This window comes from Lutra lutra, chromosome 6 (genome assembly GCF_902655055.1).
Source record: "Lutra lutra chromosome 6, mLutLut1.2, whole genome shotgun sequence".
Lineage (NCBI taxonomy): Eukaryota > Metazoa > Chordata > Mammalia > Carnivora > Mustelidae > Lutra > Lutra lutra.
This window is the reverse complement of record NC_062283.1, coordinates 138,239,355-138,258,824: the sequence shown is the minus strand read 5'-3', so window position 1 is coordinate 138,258,824 and position 19,470 is coordinate 138,239,355. Positions and strand designations below refer to the sequence as shown.

General features: G+C 41.3%; 1 protein-coding gene across 2 annotated transcripts in view; it reads right to left on the bottom strand.

Annotated features, from left to right (window-relative positions):
- MTHFD1L (methylenetetrahydrofolate dehydrogenase (NADP+ dependent) 1 like) overlaps positions 1–19,470 on the bottom strand; it is a 190,611-nt gene that overhangs the window by 136,941 nt on the left and 34,200 nt on the right. For both annotated transcript variants that reach the window (XR_007128113.1, XM_047733489.1), the window contains exons 9-11: positions 9,504–9,595; positions 7,586–7,683; positions 4,844–5,017 (exon numbers count right to left, since the gene is read on the bottom strand). Coding sequence is in view for 1 of the 2 variants with exons in the window: in XM_047733489.1 (XP_047589445.1) it covers positions 4,844–5,017; positions 7,586–7,683; positions 9,504–9,595 (364 nt within the window). In the remaining variant the exon portion in view is untranslated. The remainder of the gene's footprint in view (positions 1–4,843; positions 5,018–7,585; positions 7,684–9,503; positions 9,596–19,470) is intronic.

The window sequence follows — 19,470 nt, the reverse complement described above, 5'->3', positions numbered from 1 at the left end:
AAAGGAGAGCTACAATAAAAATTTTATTTTACCTCAATCCTACACTTGATATCAGACCTGGGTTTAATTGCTATCCCACTGTCCTTAACTCTGACTCCAAATTATCAAGCTGACTTGGAAAAACATTGAGCACCCAATTTCTTTTTTCTGTAAGAGCTCAGAGTTTATGGACTGTGATTTCTGTTCATTCTCTTCCTCAAGGTCTCCCTGTAGCTTATCTGCTCCTCTCTCTACCCCACGGCATTTACTGTGTATTTATTATGTAACGTTTCTGAGGGGATTGTTAGGAGCTTCCTGATGCAGCCATCCTGCCCACCAGCTCTCAAGCTCGCTGAGGTGAAGGACGATGGCCATTCTCATTGCGTTTCTGTCACCTGTCCGGAAACACTTGAGCAAAAAACTCTTGACAAAGCAAGGATGTCTTTTCCAAGACATGTTTCTAAGTATGTTTACTGTGGACTACAGTGACAGTGTATTGAAGTACTCTGTGAGAGTTTAGACACATAGTACAAGAAGTTTACTACTTACTCCAGGGTCAAAGAGACTGCGTAGGCAGACTGTAGTGGTAAAATGGGGCACAGGTCTCAAAACGAAGAATCTAGAAAAGTACTATTGTCATGAGCCACGGGTCTAACCAGGAGCTCAAAAATTACACACTCAAGCAGCCTAAAAATACGTATCACTCACCCCAGGCAACTTCCTGACTGTGAAGTTTTTAAAGGCTTTTACGCCTGACAAGTGTTTCCCATCACACTTGACTGATGGGAACCATTCAAAGGCCCTGTCAGTGGTGGTCTCTTCTAAAATACCTTTGTTTCATTCGAGTTGTGCATGTAGCAAAAAAACTCAACAGATACTCGAATAATTACCCAAGGCAGAAAAGCAAAATCTTTAAAAAGTCAGTAAAGGTTATTTTTACACTTACCAAAAGGAATGGTTTGGACTATTCAAAGAAAAAAAAAATGAAATGAGGTATCTGGCATTCTACACATGAAAGAAAGCGATGTGAATGATTTTAATTATTCATTAACGTGAAATCGTCTGTTCACAGACAAATTTGGGCTTCTTTTGGAACTGCTCTGTCTGAGCAACTCAGAGAAACTTCTGCAGAGAGACGGGTAGGGGCCTGCGGAGGCTGAGCCCGCACACACATTTAGGGCCCGACAGCTGTATTCTGAGGTGAGCTCTCCAACAAATTCCTTTTCATTAGTGTAACTGGGAAAATATGTAAAACTCAAGGGCCCCTAAGATTCTTTTGGCCTATTTCCCTGAACAATTCCCAATACTTTTCATTTTGTCAGGCAAAGCCAATACAGTGATGTATAGGTATAAATACGGCACGATGTGTAGCTGATGGAACACAGATGATTCTGCCAGAATGAGAAATTCTGAGGTTGGGAGAACAGCTTTTAAGACGAATTAATCTGTGCTGCGCTGGGGCTATAGACAGAAGATTTTTAAAAATCCCATTGTTTTACATTTTAACTCTACCGCTGACACGTTTAAGTCACATTTATGCATAAGTTCAAAAGGACAACCACAAATATATTATTTAGGTTTCCTGAGGAATTACTGGAGTATTCGAATTTTGCTAAAGCCTGGGGAAAGAGTCATGTTACAGTATTCAGGAGTAAAAGCAGGGCACAAAATGGTATTTACAGCATGATCTCAATGTGTAAAAAAAGGACAGATACAGAGAGAAAATTCTGGAAGGAAATATAAAAATTTCTAACCCTTCTGGGTCATGAGAGATTTCGTTTTCTCCTTTTTGCTTTTCATTATGTTAAATTTTCTACAGTGTAAGCTAGTATTATTTCCAGAATTTAAAAAAGATCTTGCAGGAAAAGGGAAGAATTGTCCATTTAACAGAGGAGTCCTTTCCATTTCTGAAGCAGGGACAGCGTGTATAATGGTTTGACAACTGTCGCTTTCTGTGACTGATGTGACCAAAAGTAAAACTATGGAGGTCGTCTTTATTGCAAATGAACTTTTCATTTTAGATGATAAATAAAATGACTGCCTGGTGTTTTAAACTGATATCAAATGTGCAGCTACTAAAAGGTTAGATTAAAAAGGCAGCTAACACGCTTAAAAAATAGATCATTAGTTGTTTGTGTGGGTTACACAGTGTGATGATACATACTGTCTAAAACCCTTCAGGCTTTCCTGCAGATACAGGTACATCTCAACATCCTACCCTTGTAGCTTTTTTTTTTTTTTTTTTTTTTTAATGCAGTTGAAAGGAACACAATTTAATTTTTGTTCCTTCATAGATCTTTGTTTTAAAAGGAACATACACCACAATTTCAGAAAAAGAACAGTTTAGCTCTGGGGGTTAAATCCATACTTGAGAATTCAGGTTTCGTTTCATGTCTGCGGACGATACGACAACCCGGCTTCTTCAGCTCAGATGCATGTACAAATGCTGGCGAAGAGACAGGGTGAGGCGAGAAGCAATGTCCTACTGGGCATGGAACCACACACGGCCCTAATCCTGGAAAGCCAGGCTAACTGTCACTCTCTAGCATGTAGCCAGCCCTTGACAGTAGGAATCTGATAACAATACCGTCAGAGCTTTTATTTTAGAAATATCATTCTCTGTTCCCAGCTAAGGGCAGGGTCACATACAGATCTGTGTTCTTATTTCCAGTACTAACAAGCACCCCAAAGAGTAAATCACAGCCAGTCTATATGAAAAATTACTGCTTGATTCTTCCTTGGTAAGTGGAGAGTACATCCTCCTGACTTTTCCTTAGATCTTCCCACATTAAACAGGGGGAGAAAACCAGCAAATCCATCTACCAAAATCACTTAGAGCCTGGAAAACGGGAAGCAAATTTGTGGATAAAACACTAAATTTACTTTTGAAGTTCTGAATGTCCCAGAGCTTATTTCTGAAAATAAACTTGTATCAAGCACGTTCCAGAAAAGCAACACTAACTCCATGTGTGCTCCAAACCCTGGGACCCAGGGGACCCCCAACCCACTCCCCAAGTCAGCTGGATCCGTTCACATATCTGGTCCCAGAGGTGCCTATAGGTGAGGCCATTTCCTCTCAGCAGGAAGCTTTCCTGCAGCTCAGCTACAGAGACATTAGGGGTGGGCTCCTAGGTTGGAAAGGACCCCAGCAGGACTGGGAGTCCAACATTGTGAGCCTGGAAGTTTAGGGAGGTTTAAGCCACAGGCAAGGTATGAATTCCTTAAAACCACAGCCACTAAGGGACCCTGAGAGCCCTTCCAAAGAGGGGCAGAGGAGCTGGAGAAAGAGAAGGGAGAAGGGGAGGGAAAGAAATATGAACAAATTATTTGGCCGTTAGAGGCGAAATTATGGATTGTGGCTTTATTTGTAATTTTAAAACACTGAATTTAAAACCTCTAGCGATTTTCCCTAAGAGGGTCATTGGGCAAGTGTAGAAGTGAGCACAGGCAGGGCTGTTGATTTTAGCACTGTTTATAGTGGCCAAACACAGGAAGCAATTTGAGTGCCCAACAGAGAGTTGGTTAAATAAACTGTGCCACATCTTTATGGTATTTTCAAATCAGTTTTTGGCTTGAATATCCTTGAAGAATGAGAAGCATGCTGAACTTCTGGCCACTGGGCCACCCGGGGCTTCCTGGTGCTGGGAGGACGTGTGAAATGGCATCTACCTTCATCCTATTCCCTGTCCCTCAGAATCTAGGCTGGGAGCACTGGAATGATACACAGTCATGCAGAACGACCGCCCAGCTCTACACTGACCCCCGCGGAGGGAGCCGGGCACACGACACACTGCTGACTCATCTCGCTGCTAGGGAACAAAGCGGGGAAGATGACCTCATTTACAGGAGACTCCCTGTGTCAAGATGGTCTCAAAGGTTACCAGCCCCTTCCTCGGGGTGGGAGGATTTGGCATGTTTACTTTCTTGTTGACATTTTTCCGCATTGTGGAATACCTTTATGAGTACGCGTGACTTTAAAACCAGAAAAAGAAACAAGGGGTTTACATTAATAATAAAATACGTAAAAATAAAGTTAACCAAGAGTCAAGTCTAGTCGTTTACAGAGATGTCTCTCTGTAAACAGGTTTTGGGGCCTTAAGCCTTGGCCTATATATCATCAGTAAGTCACTGCAATGAAATTTCAAGACAACAAGGAATTTATATGGTCTCCTCATGTTCCCTCAGGTCGCATTGAAAAAATAGTTTAAATCCCTTGTCTTCCATCAGTTTTCAGCCCATGAACATATTTCTTTTTTTAAAAAGAGGGAAAATAAACACTCCCTTTCACAAAAACCCTGCATTTATCATTTATAAAGTGACCAACACAAATGAAAATGGCCCAACATTAATTTTAAAATGTAAGAAAAGAGAAATGATGAACTTTTATAATGCAAATACATAAATAAATATTAAGGATATTAACAGGAAAATGTTAAGTTTCACACAATTATCTGTACATTTTCCATTAAGATGTTATTTCTGAGTAGAACACAAACTCCCCCCGCCCCGCTCAGTTCAAAATATTTTATTTTTGGTTCTTATTTTGATTTTTATCACATAGAAACTAAATGAAAAATCTAAGACAGAACAAGGGTGATTAAAACATAATATGAGAAACAAAAATAAAATAAAATACTGGATGAGGAACTCATTACACTTTATGTTTTGTGGAGGAGACTAATCTGTTTTGCACTGAAAATGAAAACTTACCTCCTGTCAAATGAAGAATGCCAAGTGAAATGGACAAAAATGTCAAGTCTGAGAAAAGGACGGATGTGAGTGGTGTGATGACAGACAGAAATAGGGGAGAGAGTTTTATAAACATGCTTTCTTTGTCAATTAAATTTTAGAAGTAGTTTCTTACCCAGCTACTAAAACGTATTTTCCATCTGCTTGATCCTTTAACCTTTCCAGCAGGGACAAACGTACTTTGGCTTTGCTTTTGCCATAGACTTCAATTTCATCTGCAAGCAATCCTATCTCCTTGGCAAGGACATCCACGGCTTTTGGAGTCTGTGCTCTTGAAATCTCAAGATCACTGCGGGGGAAAACACACGAGAGGCGAGAGTCTCCTCAGCTTAGGTGGTCACTGCTAGAGTAACAACAGCCATACGTCATGCCAACAAGTCAATCAAGGCAATTGCTTTGTGTTCCTCTCTCCGAAGCAGCAGTAGGCACAAATGCTAATAACTGATGTGCATTAAAAAAAAGGTACATTTCTTTAGGGAAGCAACTCAAACTCATGAGGATGGCAGAACTCTGCCCAGGTACAGAGCACGCCCATACTACAGGCGAGTGCTATATTCATTGTAGAGTACAGTGCTCTCTGCGGGTCGCCACCTTCTCTGCTAACCGTGAATACATGGGTCATTGCATAATGCTCTCCCTGGGCTGGCCCATGTGTCTCTTGGCTATTCAGAAATGGGGAAATGCTATTTTGTTTCATCTGGGTCCATGCTTTTCCCTTTTTCCTAAATTGAATCCAAAATTCATATTTCAAAATATTTTATTAATTGCATAACCGTCCGTAAAAGGACCTAGTGCTCGAAGCTCAACTTCAAATATGGGAAAGTTTAGGAACACCCGAGTGTCACTGGGCAAATCGTTGATTCTACTTTCCTTGCAAGATGAGAGCGCCACTGTTTAGCTTCTGGAGAAATTGGCATGTGCCGAACTTCACAGAGAGTCTTTTGGGGCTCCTAAGCTCAGCTATTTGTTTTAATGGGGGTTCAGGGCCCCCATCTGCCAGACTGAGCACCTGGCTGAGAGGAAGACGGGGCAGGCATGAGACAGAGTTGGGACAGCTGGCCTCAGGGACTCGGTCGGTCCTTAGGGTTGACACTTGGGGACACAGCAGTGCCTGCCTCACCCTGAAGCCCTTATTTTGGGGTCCGCTGGCAGGCAGCCCCCTGCTCTGATATTTCTTTCTCTCACTTCTGCTGATAATCGACTCAAAGCCCTCACACTGCTCTGTGTCCTTCTCCATGACCCCATGGAAGTCTGACCGGGGGGCACAAGGTAACACTACACCCACTTCCAATCCAAATTCCCCGCAGGGCACTACAGCAGCTTGGAGTGGGAGAGCGTGTGTCTGCCTGGATGGCACATGGGCTGAGCACTGTGCTTCCTCCCCTCCCACCTGCATTTCCCCTTCCAGTTCTCCCCCCTTCCTTCTTTGCCTAAGCTCCCACTTCATATTGCCTTCCTGTCTACACCCTTTTTCTCTTTCTCTCCTCCCCAAATCTCCTAAATGGAGACGCTGACTCTTGGAAAACCTCCAAAGTTTTCTCCTCACTAGCTAAAGAGTGACAGTGACATCGTTTTGATTTTTGAGGAATTTATAAACTACTCAGCCTGTCTTTCTCCCCCCACCGTACCTCCAGAAGTCAAATTTGGTTCAGCAATTAAAACACTTCTTCCCCCAAGTGGAATTTATTTAGATTTATGCGAAGGCTTTGGTATACAGTTTGGCTGGGTCCCCCTCAAATTTCTTTTTTTTTTTTTTTTTAGCTCTCTGAAAGTAAAACATACTCATTTACTTTAAAAAATTAAAGTCCTATAACAACACAAGTAATTAAAAAAAGTGAAGATATTTGATGAAACAAATTACACAACAAGAGGGTGACATTATAAAACACAATGTTCCCTGGAATTTATATATTAATGAACACAGACGGGGACTACGATGTGCAATCTATTTTCAGGAGTGAAAACAGCCGGGTGAGTAGAATGGAACCACAAGTGTTCAGCTGTGGCCCAAGAAAACGGATCAAATCTAAAAAGCAAGCAGTTATCAAATGAAAAACACGTCAGTTCCTGGAGCCTTTATCTGCTGATGATGGGGTTTTCAGCGCACCATTTTCCAAGGGCATTCGTGCATGCCTGGATGGTGAGGGTGGGGCTGATTCACTGGTTGGGGGCAGCTGGGGCACCCACGATGAAGCTGGGAAATGCATTTCTCCAGCTCTGATACCTTATCTAATGACTTATTCCTGCAGCATGTATTTCCAAATCCAGGCAGAGAATATAGAGCTCGCATTTCATAAACGCTACTCTGAAGAAAATATCCATCTGGAGTGTCACAGAATGGCCCGTCAGAGAAGAGATATTACTCTGTGCTGAGGAAAGGTGAACTCACTTCCTACGTAGAATGGGGTTTGGTATGGTCGGTCATTGGCCCCCAGTGCAGACACCTATGTGACCATGAAGACCAAGCTGACAGGTGAGTTGGGCATTTCTAACACTGAGAAGCATTTTCCAAACATCACGTTGCTGTATTTTGTGAAAGAGAAGACAGCATTATGTTAGACAGCACTAAGAAGAAAGAACAATGCCATTTAATACAGGACACGTCATCGACAGTAATGGACACCCTGACTTCAGAAAGGGAAAGCATACACATCCTAGAACTGACTGAATGTGGGACACGAGCTCATTACTATTTAATTGTTAGGGCTTAATCAATAGCGTAAAGAGGGCACCAATGTGACTGGCGAAGATTATCCACCATCCGAGCCATAATACCATGATGGGCGCCCCCACCCCGTGAGCCACTTTGGCTACCCGGGGCACTGTGGTGTCAACTATAGAGAAATCCAGCGGATACCTTGGGACGGGGGAGAGAGGCTGGAGTTTCAAGCAGTGAAGTCTCCACCTGGCGTGCTGCTGTTCACGTAGCCATCTCCGTCCACTGCTGACCATGTTCTTCAAGGGACAGAAAGGAGAGCACGTTACCCAAGTAAAGGCTGACGGGATATGGGTCTGAACTATGAAAAAACTGCGCGGGATGTTACGTCATGAGAAGGTTACAGAGCTCCACAGTAACCCAAGTGAGCATCGGCAATACTTTTACTCACGTGTAATTAGCATGGGAGGTTTGCCTTCAAAAGGAAAATGTGAGACACAGGTACTTTTCAAAGAGGTTAAGTGTTCACTAAAGGCATCAAATACCAGATAAAATTAGAGAGTGTGTTCTTCCTCTCAGAAGAGAAAAATGAGGGAAACGTGAGAATGCATGAAGGATCAGCTTAGATGCCCAAATTCCAGACCCCGCAACACTGTTTCAAGTATAACCCTTTTACAGTTAATGTAACAGAACAAGAGCACTGAATTGTTAAATGGTGATACACAGAAAGAGAGAATTAAAATCTGGCTTAGGTTGAAATGCAACACACAGTCCTTACAGAAAGGTAGTATATTCCATTCGGAAGTTACAAGCCTTATTTATTTTTATTTATTTATTTTTAAAGATTTTATTTATTTGACAGAGAGAGAGATACACGTAGGCAGAGAGGCAGGCGGGTGGGGGGCGGGGGGGAAGCAGGCTTCCTGCTGAGCAGAGAGCCCGATGTGGGGCTCGATCCCAGGAGCCTGAGATCATGACCTGAGCCGAAGGCAGAGGCTTAACCGACTGAGCCACCCAGGCGCCCCATTTTATTTTTAAAAATTTTTTAAAGAGGGTGTGTGTGTCAGTTTATTTATTTACTTATTTTTAGTGAGCGCCATGCCCATTCTGGGACTTGAACACATGGCCCTGAGATCAAGAGTCGCATGTTCTACCGAATGAGCCAGCCAGGCCGTCCCTGGAAATAAAAAGTTTTCACTGTATACACCATGTATGTAAGAAAGAAACTAAAACTTGCTTCTGCTTAATTCCACTGTGGCAGGAATTACAGGCTCTGGTTTCTCTCCTGATAGTCAAGGTCACTGCCTTGCAGAGCTCGCATGGTGGCGAGCTGGAGATCTTGGGGTTTGGGTCATGTAGATGGTTGTGGTTTGAAAAGCAGTCCACAGAATCTTTAATACTCCTGTGTTTGAAAGGTGGGCCCAATTCCCTTCCCCCTGAACGTGAACTAGATTGGTGACTCGCTTCTAGCAAAGACGAAACAGGGAAGTGATGGTGGGTGGCTTTGACAGCCACGTCATAAAAGCTACTGCGGCTTCCCCCTTGCCTTCTCCTTTGGATCACTCATTCCTGGGGAAGTTAGCTGCCCCGTCACAAGCAGCTCTACAGAGAAGTCTGCATGGTGAGGGTCTAAGGCATCTTGCCAACAGCCATGTGAGTGAGCTGTCTTGGAAGTGGGAGGCTCTGGCCACAGTCAAGCCTTCTTTTGACCTCCTGGTTTCAATTGTATGAGAGACCCTGAGCCAAAACCATATAGCTGAGCCATTGCCAAATCTCTGACCCACAAACACCGTGAGTTTATAAATGTTCATTGTCCTAGGCTGCAAAATTTGGCAGATAATTTATTCCACAGCAATAGATTACTAACCACAGACCTGGATTTGGGTCCCCATCCAGCACCTGTCATGTCACCAAAGGCAAATTTTCCTAAGCTCCCCTATCCTTATCTGCCAAATGGGAATGACATTATCTTCCAGGGCTGCTGGAAGAAATTAAATGACATTATATGTGTAAGGTGCTTACCACTATGTCTGCTCAACAAAAAACACTTGGAAAATGTGAGCAACTATTCATCCAAGCTCTCAACTGGGAAATCCTCAGAGAGCTGCGTCAGACTCACCTGAATCCGCAGAGCGGCAGCGAGGAGACTCACATCGTCCTCGGCAATGAGACCGTTAAAATGTGCCCCGAGGGAACCACCTCCAAGCTTCCCTATGGGAAAAAAAAAAGACTTTCAGGGTACTGTCATTTACAACCAATTGCTCCTAGTTAAAAAGCCAGCGCACCGAGTGACCAAGTGACGTTCTCTTTGCAACCTAGGAATGTCGGCTGTCAGGCATGGTTCCAGGGGGGTCACCCGTCCCCGGCACTGCCCTGGGGCTTTTGACTGACTCGAGTCGAGACTGGGTGAAAAGCGTGCTTCTACCTCCAAACACCAACTGTGACTTTGGGCTGTTAAGTACCGTGGGTAGTTACACGCCCACCCAAGTCTGGGAGAACGGAATGGGGACATCAAGGTGCTTGGTATCGAATGTGTACGCTTAAACGATGCCTAGGGCATAAAAGCAAAATCTCAAATATACAGAGTATAGGAAGGAGGACTCAGACACAGCACAATCGCACCCAACCCCAGGGCTGTACGAGAGATCAGGTGGTCTCGGAGAACTTTAGAAAATCCCCGTCATAAAAGTGATAGGACCATTTTCCATAGAAACTGGTAAACTGTATTTTAGGATATTAATTTTAGGGATGACCTGGGTTTCAAACCACAGAGGCATTTGTAAGGATTCTACTCCCTTCCTCAGTTGGCACTTACAGAGGTTACGAAAAGCAAGCACACATGTAAAATGCTTTAGTCTATATCCTCCCTTGGAGAAAAGAAACATTTCTAATAGCAACTTTTTTGAATTAAGAAACTCTTGTCCTCGAGTTTGGACCACTCTACTTTTAAATTATCCATTTTGCTGACAGTCCTCTGCAAGAAAGAGCACAAAACACTTAAGAGTAAGTGTTCTGTGATGTTCTATAGTCAAATGTATTAAGGGTGTTGGAAAATCATCTCCCTCTGGTATCGTTTCAAGATTAGCAACACTTCACAGTTTTATAAATCATATTTAGGCAAAAGCCAAGAGTCTAGAGAAAGAGATTTGTTTTGTTTTGTTTGAACCACTAGAGATCTGATCTAAAGGTCTTGTCCAGCCGTTATGGAAAAGAAATATGCTTCTCTCATTTTTAGCTCTATCTTTAAATGACGAGGAAAGAAGGAAAAGCTACATGCCAGGAGCTGGTATCAATTTATTAACGTATATGCCCAGAACAGAATCACAAGTACCCTGTCATAAAAGTAACAGGACCATTCTTCCATAGAAACCGAGAAACTGTATTTTAGGAAATTAATATTAGGGATGACCAGAGAACTTGAAACAATGAAGATGGTAACTCAGTGCATCAGGGATAACATTCTTAACAAATTTCATGGCTGAAGAGAATGGAGAGAGGAAATCATTACCTCACCCCTCTGCCTGTGTCCAGGCAGGGCTCCACCCAGAGGCTGTCTACACACGGCCTGCCAAGGCTGTCTGCATTCAGCCTGCGAGTCCGGCAGGGGTCCCAGGGGTCCCGTCCCAAACCAAATGGGTCTTTTCACTTCCCACTAAACACTCCCCATTTACTCGTGGTTCTTCCAAGGATAGGTCAATGAATCACTTTAAAAAGATGGCCTTTCATTTATAATTTTTTCTTGCTAACCAAACTTTCTACAACAAGAAAATTTAAGGCTGACGTGTCATCATGCTTTCCCTGGAAATCAGAATGGTGCTTTCTCTGACAGGAACTGTTTTGAGACCACCCTGGGAATTTTGCCAGAATAACTGAAATGGGAGGGATCAGGGCAAATTCTTCTTCGGTCTTCCTGACAAGTCTGCTATATGGAAACATTTCAGCTTTCTGCAGTCTGGCTCAGGGCACCCTTCTTATCACTAAAGCGCCATATGAACCCACAGACTGAACCCTTAAATATTTTTTCGTCCTCTGGGAGAACAAGTAACCCAGAAAAACTTTATGTGCAGTTTTGAAAACAGGAAAAGCTAAAAAACTGTAAATTAGTACAGATAACACTCTCAAAATCACTGGCCGTTAGTTTTAAGTTAAATATATTCTTGTTATAGGATAACAGTAAAATGCAATAAATGAAATCTCATTATAATTTTTGTAATAATGTTTGCAAGGGTTGAACTCCTAGCTTAAAACATCGGAATTCCACTATCAAATATCAATGTCTTATGATTGTTTTTTTAAACAGAATATAATGTAAAAATCCCCCCTAAAAGAAATATAATTAAACCACTGGTATCAACTTATATGAACAGCCCTTTTGAAATCACTGACACCAAAGTAGGAAGGAATTAACACAGAACTGTATATTCTAAACAGCTTGAGACTCTTTTAAAAAGTCAGAATGTTGATGTCTTACATAGAATTAGTTAGAATCTGAAATGAAACCTGGCAATAGCATGAGTCCAACTCTTCCAGAATTTCCTGGGAAAAAAGGTAAGGGAAACAGGTAATAGATATAACAGATTTTAGAATAACTGGAGTTCAAAATTCATAAGCCAATGACCTTATTGTATTCTAAGTGCACGAAGGTAACAACTGAATTACATGTGTATCTAAGTTCTTAAAGCTCCCTTCTCACATTCTCAGAAACTCACTGGGAAGAGTCCTTCCCTGTATTTGTTTTCAAATAGAGTCCCATGTTGCTAATATGAAGTCTGACAGCTCTTCTGTGTGCTAGAGGTGAGAGGAAGGAGGGGGAGGGCCACTAGACGGCAGCTCTTATGAAGGCCGTGCTGTGAGGCGAAAGCTCACTTATTCCTCTCTAGAGCCTTGTTCTATCTTACCCACAAGGAAACTGAAGATCAGAGAGCTTAAGTTATTTGCTCAAAGTCACACAGCTTACAAGTAAGAGAAAAACCAAAACCAAAACCAAACGAAAACCCCCCTCTTACTCTTTGAGTAAGATCAACCTGACCCACATTCCATGCTTTTCCCATTGCATTAATCATACCGTCTCCCTTAGGGGTCCTAAGAGAGAACGCTTCAGTCTCCCAGGATCCTCCAGGTCATTAGCCTGAACCCTGAGATATACCCCAGAGTAAATATACTTGCGCGCAGTTAAACTGATGCTGTCAAATACTCTGGCCCACAAAATCGCTATTTTGATACTCTTTTCTGGGCCCAAGATGTAAGACCAGTTCCGCCTGTGTCCCGTTGGGCACTCTTAATATTAGAGTATGAAATGGTCTTGCTCTGTATGAATTCTGCTCTTTAGCAAGCAGAACATTATGAAATCACAGCTTCTGTGATTTGACGCTTAATAATAAAATATTAGTTATTGTTATAGCTAGAAAACTGAACATTAACATGACCTTCTTTTATTTATTTAGTTATTTTTACTTGGTAAGGATTTATTATCCAATCATTAAGTCATTTACTTTCTCAATTCACTTCTAATAGATCAGATTTTCCCTCTGGCATCTCACAGATTTCTAGATGCCTGAGTAAATCACCAGTATCTTTCAGTACTATTCAGGGAAGATACGTGTCTGGCTTTTAAGTCTAAATATTAGACTCATGCCACAGGAAGAGTGAACAGATCCAACAAGTTAGGTGTAATTGTTTTCTGAGCACTGCTTCTGGGATATCAGCCACCCGAAAAATCTCTCCTGAGATGAGGTATTCAGTAAAATGCCACTATAGAATTACCTCATTATAAATCACTACATCCCATCTATTTTTACAGGGCAAAGGGGGGCGGGAATCCTTGTACCGTTAAGATGAGTATGAAAATCCCATTTTAAACCTTGCCTTCACCCAATCACCAGTTTATTAAGAATTCTTTTGTTCTTAAGTGTGAATAAAAGCACCTTTCCTTTTAATAATGCTTTAAAAAAGTCTCTTTGTTTAAGGTGGCAAGGTTATGCAAAACAGAAGGGAAAAGAGCCTTTCTACAATCTGTTCAGAGATCCAATTTTCATACTAATTAAAGTTGCTAAAGTTAAAACTGACCAGGGTACCAGGGTGGCTCAGTCAGTACAGTTTGGGACTCTTGATCTCAGGGTTCTAAGTTCAAGCCCCATGTTGGGTTTAGAGATTACTCAAAAATAAAATCTTAAAAAAAAAAAAAAAAAGGGTCTCGGGGAACCCGAGTGGCTCAGTCAGTTAAGCATCTGCCTTCAGCTCAGGTCATGATTCTAGGGTCCTTGGATGGAGTCCCACATGGGGCTCCTTGCTCAGTGGCGAGCCTGCTTCTCCCTCTGCCTGCCGCTCCCCCTGCTTGTGTGCTCTTTCTCTTTCTCGGTCTCTCTCGCTCTCTGACAAATAAAATCTTAAAATAAATAAATAAATAAACACACACACAAACCTAAAACTGTCAGGAAATACCACGCTCTTATGAATGGTGCTGACTGCAAAACATCCATCTTTTTTTTTTTTTAAGATTTTATTTATTTATTTGACAGACAGAGATCAAAAGTAGGCAGACAGGCAGACAGAGAGAGAGGAGGAAACAGGCTCCCTGCTGAGCAGAGAGCCCAACTCGGGGTTCGATCCCAGGACCCTGAGATCATGACCTGAGCTGAAGGCAGAGGCTTTAACCCACTGAGGCACCCACGTGCCCCAAAACATCCATCTTTTTTGTTTGTTTGTTTGTTTTAATTTTATTTTTTATAGACATATAATATATTTTTATCCCCGGGGGTACAGGTCTGCGAATCGCCAGGTTTATACACTTCACAGCACTCACCATAGCACATACCCTCCCCAATGTCCATAACTCCACCACCCCTCTCCCAACTCCACTCCCCCCATCAACCCTCAGTTTGTTTTGTGAGATTAAGAGTCACTTATGGTTTGTCTCCCTCCCAATCCCATCTTGTTTCATTTACTCTTCTCCTACCCCCTTAGCCCCCCATGTTGCATCTCCTCTCCCTCATATCAGGGAGATCATATGATAGTTGTCTTTCTTCGATTGACTTATTTCGCTAAGCATGATACCCTCGAGTTCCATCCACGTCATCGCAAATGGCAAGATTTCATTTCTTTTGATGGCTGCATAGTATTCCATTGTGTATATATACCACTCTTCTTTATCCATTCGTCTGTTGATGGACATCTAGGTTCTTTCCATAGTTTGGCTATTGCAGACATTGCTGCTATAAACATTCAGGTGCACGTGCCCCTTCGGATCACTACGTTTGTATCTTTAGGGTAAATACCCAGCAGTGCAATTGCTGGGTCATAGGGTAGTTCTATTTTCAACATTTTGAGGAACCTCCATGCTGTTTTCCAGAGTGGTTGCACCAGCGTGCATTCCCACCAACAGTGTAGGAGGGTTCCCCTTTCTCCGCATCCTCGCCAGCATCTGTCATTGCCTGACTTGTTAATTTTAGCCATTCTGACTGGTGTGAGGTGATATCTCATGGTGGTTTTGATTTGTATTTCCCTGATGCCGAGTGATATGGAGCACTTTCTCATGTGTCTGTTGGCCATCTGGATGTCTTCTTTGCAGAAATGTCTGTTCATGTCCTCTGCCCATTTCTTGATTGGATTATTTGTGCTTTGGGTGTTGAGTTTGCTAAGTTCTTTATAGATTTTGGACACTAGCCCTTTATCTGATAGGTCATTTGCAAATATCTTCTCCCATTCTGTCAGTTGTCTTTTGGTTTTGTTAACTGTTTCCTTTGCTGTGCAAAAGCATTTGATCTTGATGAAATCCCAATAGTTCATTTTTGCCCTTGCTTCCCTTGCCTTTGGCGATGTTCCTAGGAAAATGTTGCTGAGGCTGAGGTCGAAGAGGTTGCTGCCTGTGTTCTCCTCAAGGATTTTGATGGATTCCTTTCTCACATTGAGGTCCTTCATCCATTTTGAGCCTATTTTCGTGTGTGGTGTAAGGAAATGATCCAATTTCATTTTTCTGCATGTGGCTGTCCAATTTTCCCAACACCATTTATTGAAGAGGCTGTCTTTTTTCCATTGGACATTCTTTCCTGCTTTGTCGAAGATGAGTTGACCATAGAGTCGAGGGTCCATTTCTGGGCTCTCTAGTCTGTTCCATTGATCTATGTGTCTGTTTTTGTGCCAGTACCATGCTGTCTTGATGATGACAGCATTGTAATAGAGCTTGAAGTCTGGAATTGTGATGCCACCAACTTTGGCTTTCTTTTCCAATATTGCTTTGGCTATTCAAGGTCTTTTCTGGTTCCATATATATTTTAGGATTATTTGTTCCATTTCTTTGGAAAAAAATGGGTGGGGTTTTGATAGGGATTGCATAAATGTGTAGATTGCTTTAGGTAGCATAGACATTTTCACAACATTTATTCTTCCAATCCAGAAGCATGGAACATTTTTCCATTTCTTTGTGTCTTCCTCAATTTCTTTCATGAGTACTTTATAGTTTCCTGAGTATAGATTCTTAGCCTCTTTGGTTAGGTTTATTCCTAGGTATCTTATAGTTTTGGGTGCAATTGTAAATGGGATGGACTCCTTAATTTCTCTTTCTTCTGTCTTGTTGTTGGTGTAGAGAAATGCAACTGATTTCTGTGTATCGATTTTATATCCTGACACTTAACTGAATTCCTGTACAAGTTCTAGCAGTTTTGGAGTGGAGTCTTTTGGGTTTTCCACATATAGTATCATATCATCTGCAAAGAGTGATAGTTTGACTTCTTCTTTGCCGATTTGGATGCCTTTAATTTCCTTTTGTTGTCTGATTGCTGAGGCTAGGACTTCTAGTACTATGTTGAATAGCAGTGGTGATAGCGGACATCCCTGCCGTGTTCCTGACCTTAGCGGAAAAGCTTTCAGTTTTTCTCCATTGAGAATGATATTTGCGATGGGTTTTTCATAGATGGCTTTGATAATATTGAGGTATGTGCCCTCTATCCCTACACTTTGAAGAGTTTTGATCAGGAAGGGATGCTGTACTTTGTCAAATGCTTTTTCAGCATCTATGGAGAGTATCATATGCTTCTTGTTCTTTCTTTTATTAATGTGTTGTATCACATTGATTGATTTGCGGATGTTGAACCAACCTTGCAGCCCTGGAATAAATCCCACTTGGTCGTGGTGAATAATTCTTTTAATGTACTGTTGAATCCTACTGGCTAGTATTTTGGCGAGAATTTTTGCATCTGTGTTCATCAAAGATATTGGTCTGTAGTTCTCTTTTTTGTTGGGATCCTTGTCTGGTTTTGGGATCAAGGTGATGCTGGCCTCATAAAATGAGTTTGGAAGTTTTCCTTCTATTTCTATTTTTTGGAACAGTTTCAGGAGAATAGGAATTAGTTCTTCTTTAAATGTTTGGTAGAATTCCCCCGGGAAGCCATCTGGCCCTGGGCTTTTGTTTGTTTGGAGATTTTTGATGACTGTTTCAATCTCCTTACTGGTTATGGGTCTGTTCAGGCTTTCTATTTCTTCCTGGTTCGGTTTTGGTAGTTTATATGTCTCTAGGAATGCATCCTTTTCTTCCAGATTGTCAAATTTGTTGGCGTAGAGTTGCTCATAGTATGTTCTTACAATTGTCTGTATTTCTTTGGTGTTCGTTGTGATCTCTCCTCTTTCATTCATGATTTTATTTATTTGGGTCCTTTCTCTTTTCTTTTTGATAAGTCTGCCCAGGGGTTTATCAATCTTATTAATTCTTTCAAAGAACCAGCTCCTAGTTTCGTTGATTTGTTCTATTGTTTTTTTGGTTTCTATTTCATTGATTTCTGCTCTGATCTTTAGGATTTCTCTTCTCCTGCTGGGTTTAGGCTTTCTTTCTTGCTCTTTCTCCAGCTTCTTTAGGTGTGGGGTTAGGTTGTGTACCTGAGACCTTTCTTGTTTCTTGAGAAAGGCTTTTACCGCTATATATTTTCCTCTCAGGACTGCCTTTGTTGTGTCCCACAGATTCTGAACCGTTGTGTTTTCATTATCATTTGTTTCCATGAATTTTTTCAATTCTTCTTTAATTTCCTGGTTGACCCATTCATTCTTTAGAAGGATGCTGTTTAGTCTCCATGTATTTGGGTTCTGTCCAAATTTCCTCTTGTGATTGAGTTCTAGCTTCAGAGCATTGTGGTCTGAAAATATGCAGGGAATGATTCCAATCTTTTGATAACGGTTGAGACCTGACTTAGGACCAAGAATGTGATCTATTTTGGAGAATGTTCCATGTGCACTAGAGAAGAATGTGTATTCTGTTGCTTTGGGATGAAATGTTCTGAATATATCTGTGATGTCCATCTGGTCCAGTGTGTCATTTAAGGCCTTGATTTCCTTGTTGATCTTTTGCTTGGATGATCTGTCCATTTCAGTGAGGGGAGTGTTAAAGTCCCCTACTATTATTGTATTATTGTCGATATGTTTCTTTGATTTTGTTATTAATTGGTTTATATAGTTGGCTGCTCCCACGTTAGGGGCATAGATATTTAAAATTGTTAGATCTTCTTGTTGGACAGTTCCTTTGAGTATGATATAGTGTCCTTTGTCATCTCTTATTATAGTCTTTGGCTTAAAATCTAATTGATCTGATATAAGGATTGCCACTCCTGCTTTCTTCTGGTGTCCATTAGCATGGTAAATTCTTCTCCACCCCCTCACTTTAAATCTGGAGGTGTCTTCGGGTTTCAGATGAGTTTCTTGTAGGCAACATATAGATGGGTTTTCTGTTTTTATCCATTCTGATACCCTGTGTCTTTTGATTTGGGCATTTAGCCCATTAACATTCAGGGTACGTATTGAGAGATATGAATTTAGTGCCATTGTATTGCCTGTAAGGTGACTGTTATTGTATATTGTCTCTATTTCTTTCTGATCTACTACTTTTAGGGTCTCTCTTTGCTTAGAGGACCCCTTTCAATATTTCCTGTAGAGCTGGTGTGGTATTTGCAAATTCTTTCAGTTTTTGTTTGTCCTGGAAGCTTTTAATCTCTCCTTCTATTTTCAATGATAGCCTAGCTGGATATAGTATTCTTGGCTGCATGTTTTTCTCGTTTAGTACTCTGAATATATCATGCCAGCTCTTTCTGGCCTGCCAGGTCTCTGTGGATAAGTCTGCTGCCAATCTAATATTTTTACCATTGTACGTTACAGACTTCTTTTCCCGGGCTGCTTTCAGGATCTTCTCTTTGTCACTAAGACTTGTAAATTTTACTATTAGGTGATGGGGTGTGGACCTATTCTTATTGATTTTGAGGGGGGTCCTCTGAACCTCCTGGATTTTGATGCTTGTTCCCTTTGCCATATTTGGGAAATTCTCTCCAATAAACCTTCTGCTCCCCTCTCTGTTTCCTCTTCTTCTGGAATCCCAATTATTCTAATGTTGTTTCGTCTTATGGTGTCACTTATCTCTCGAATTCTCTCCTTGTGGTCCAGTAGCTCTTTGTCCCTCTTTTGCTCAGCTTCTTTATTCTCTGTCATTTGGTCTTCTATATCGCTAATTCTTTCTTCTGCCTCATTTATCCTAGCAGTGAGAGCCTCCATTTTTTATTGCACCTCATTAGTAGCTTTTTTTATTTCAACTTGGTTCGATTTTAGTTCTTTTATTTCTCCAGAAAAGGCTTTTATATCTCCCGAGAGGGTTTCTCTAATATCTTCCATGCCTTTTTCGAGCCCAGCTAGAACCTTGAGAATCGTCATTCTGAACTCTAGATCTGACATATTACCAATGTCTGTATTGATTAGGTCCCTAGCCTTTGGTACTGCCTCTTGTTCTTTTTTGTGTGGTGACTTTTTCCGCCTTGTCATTTTGTCCAGATAAGAGTATATGAAGGAGCAAGTAAAATACTAAAAGGGTGGCAACAACCCCAGGAAAATATGCTTTAGCCAAATCAGAAGAGATCCCCAATCGTGAGGGGGGAGAAAGGGGATAAAAAGAGGTTCAGAAAGAAAAAAAAAAAAAAAAAGAAAGAAACAATTAAAAAAAGAAAACCAATAAAGAAAAAATATGAGAAGGAAAAAAATATATATATATATATATTAGAGAAACTAGTTAAAAAACGTTAAAAAAGAAAAGGATAAAAGTTAAAAAAATTTAGAAAAAGAAA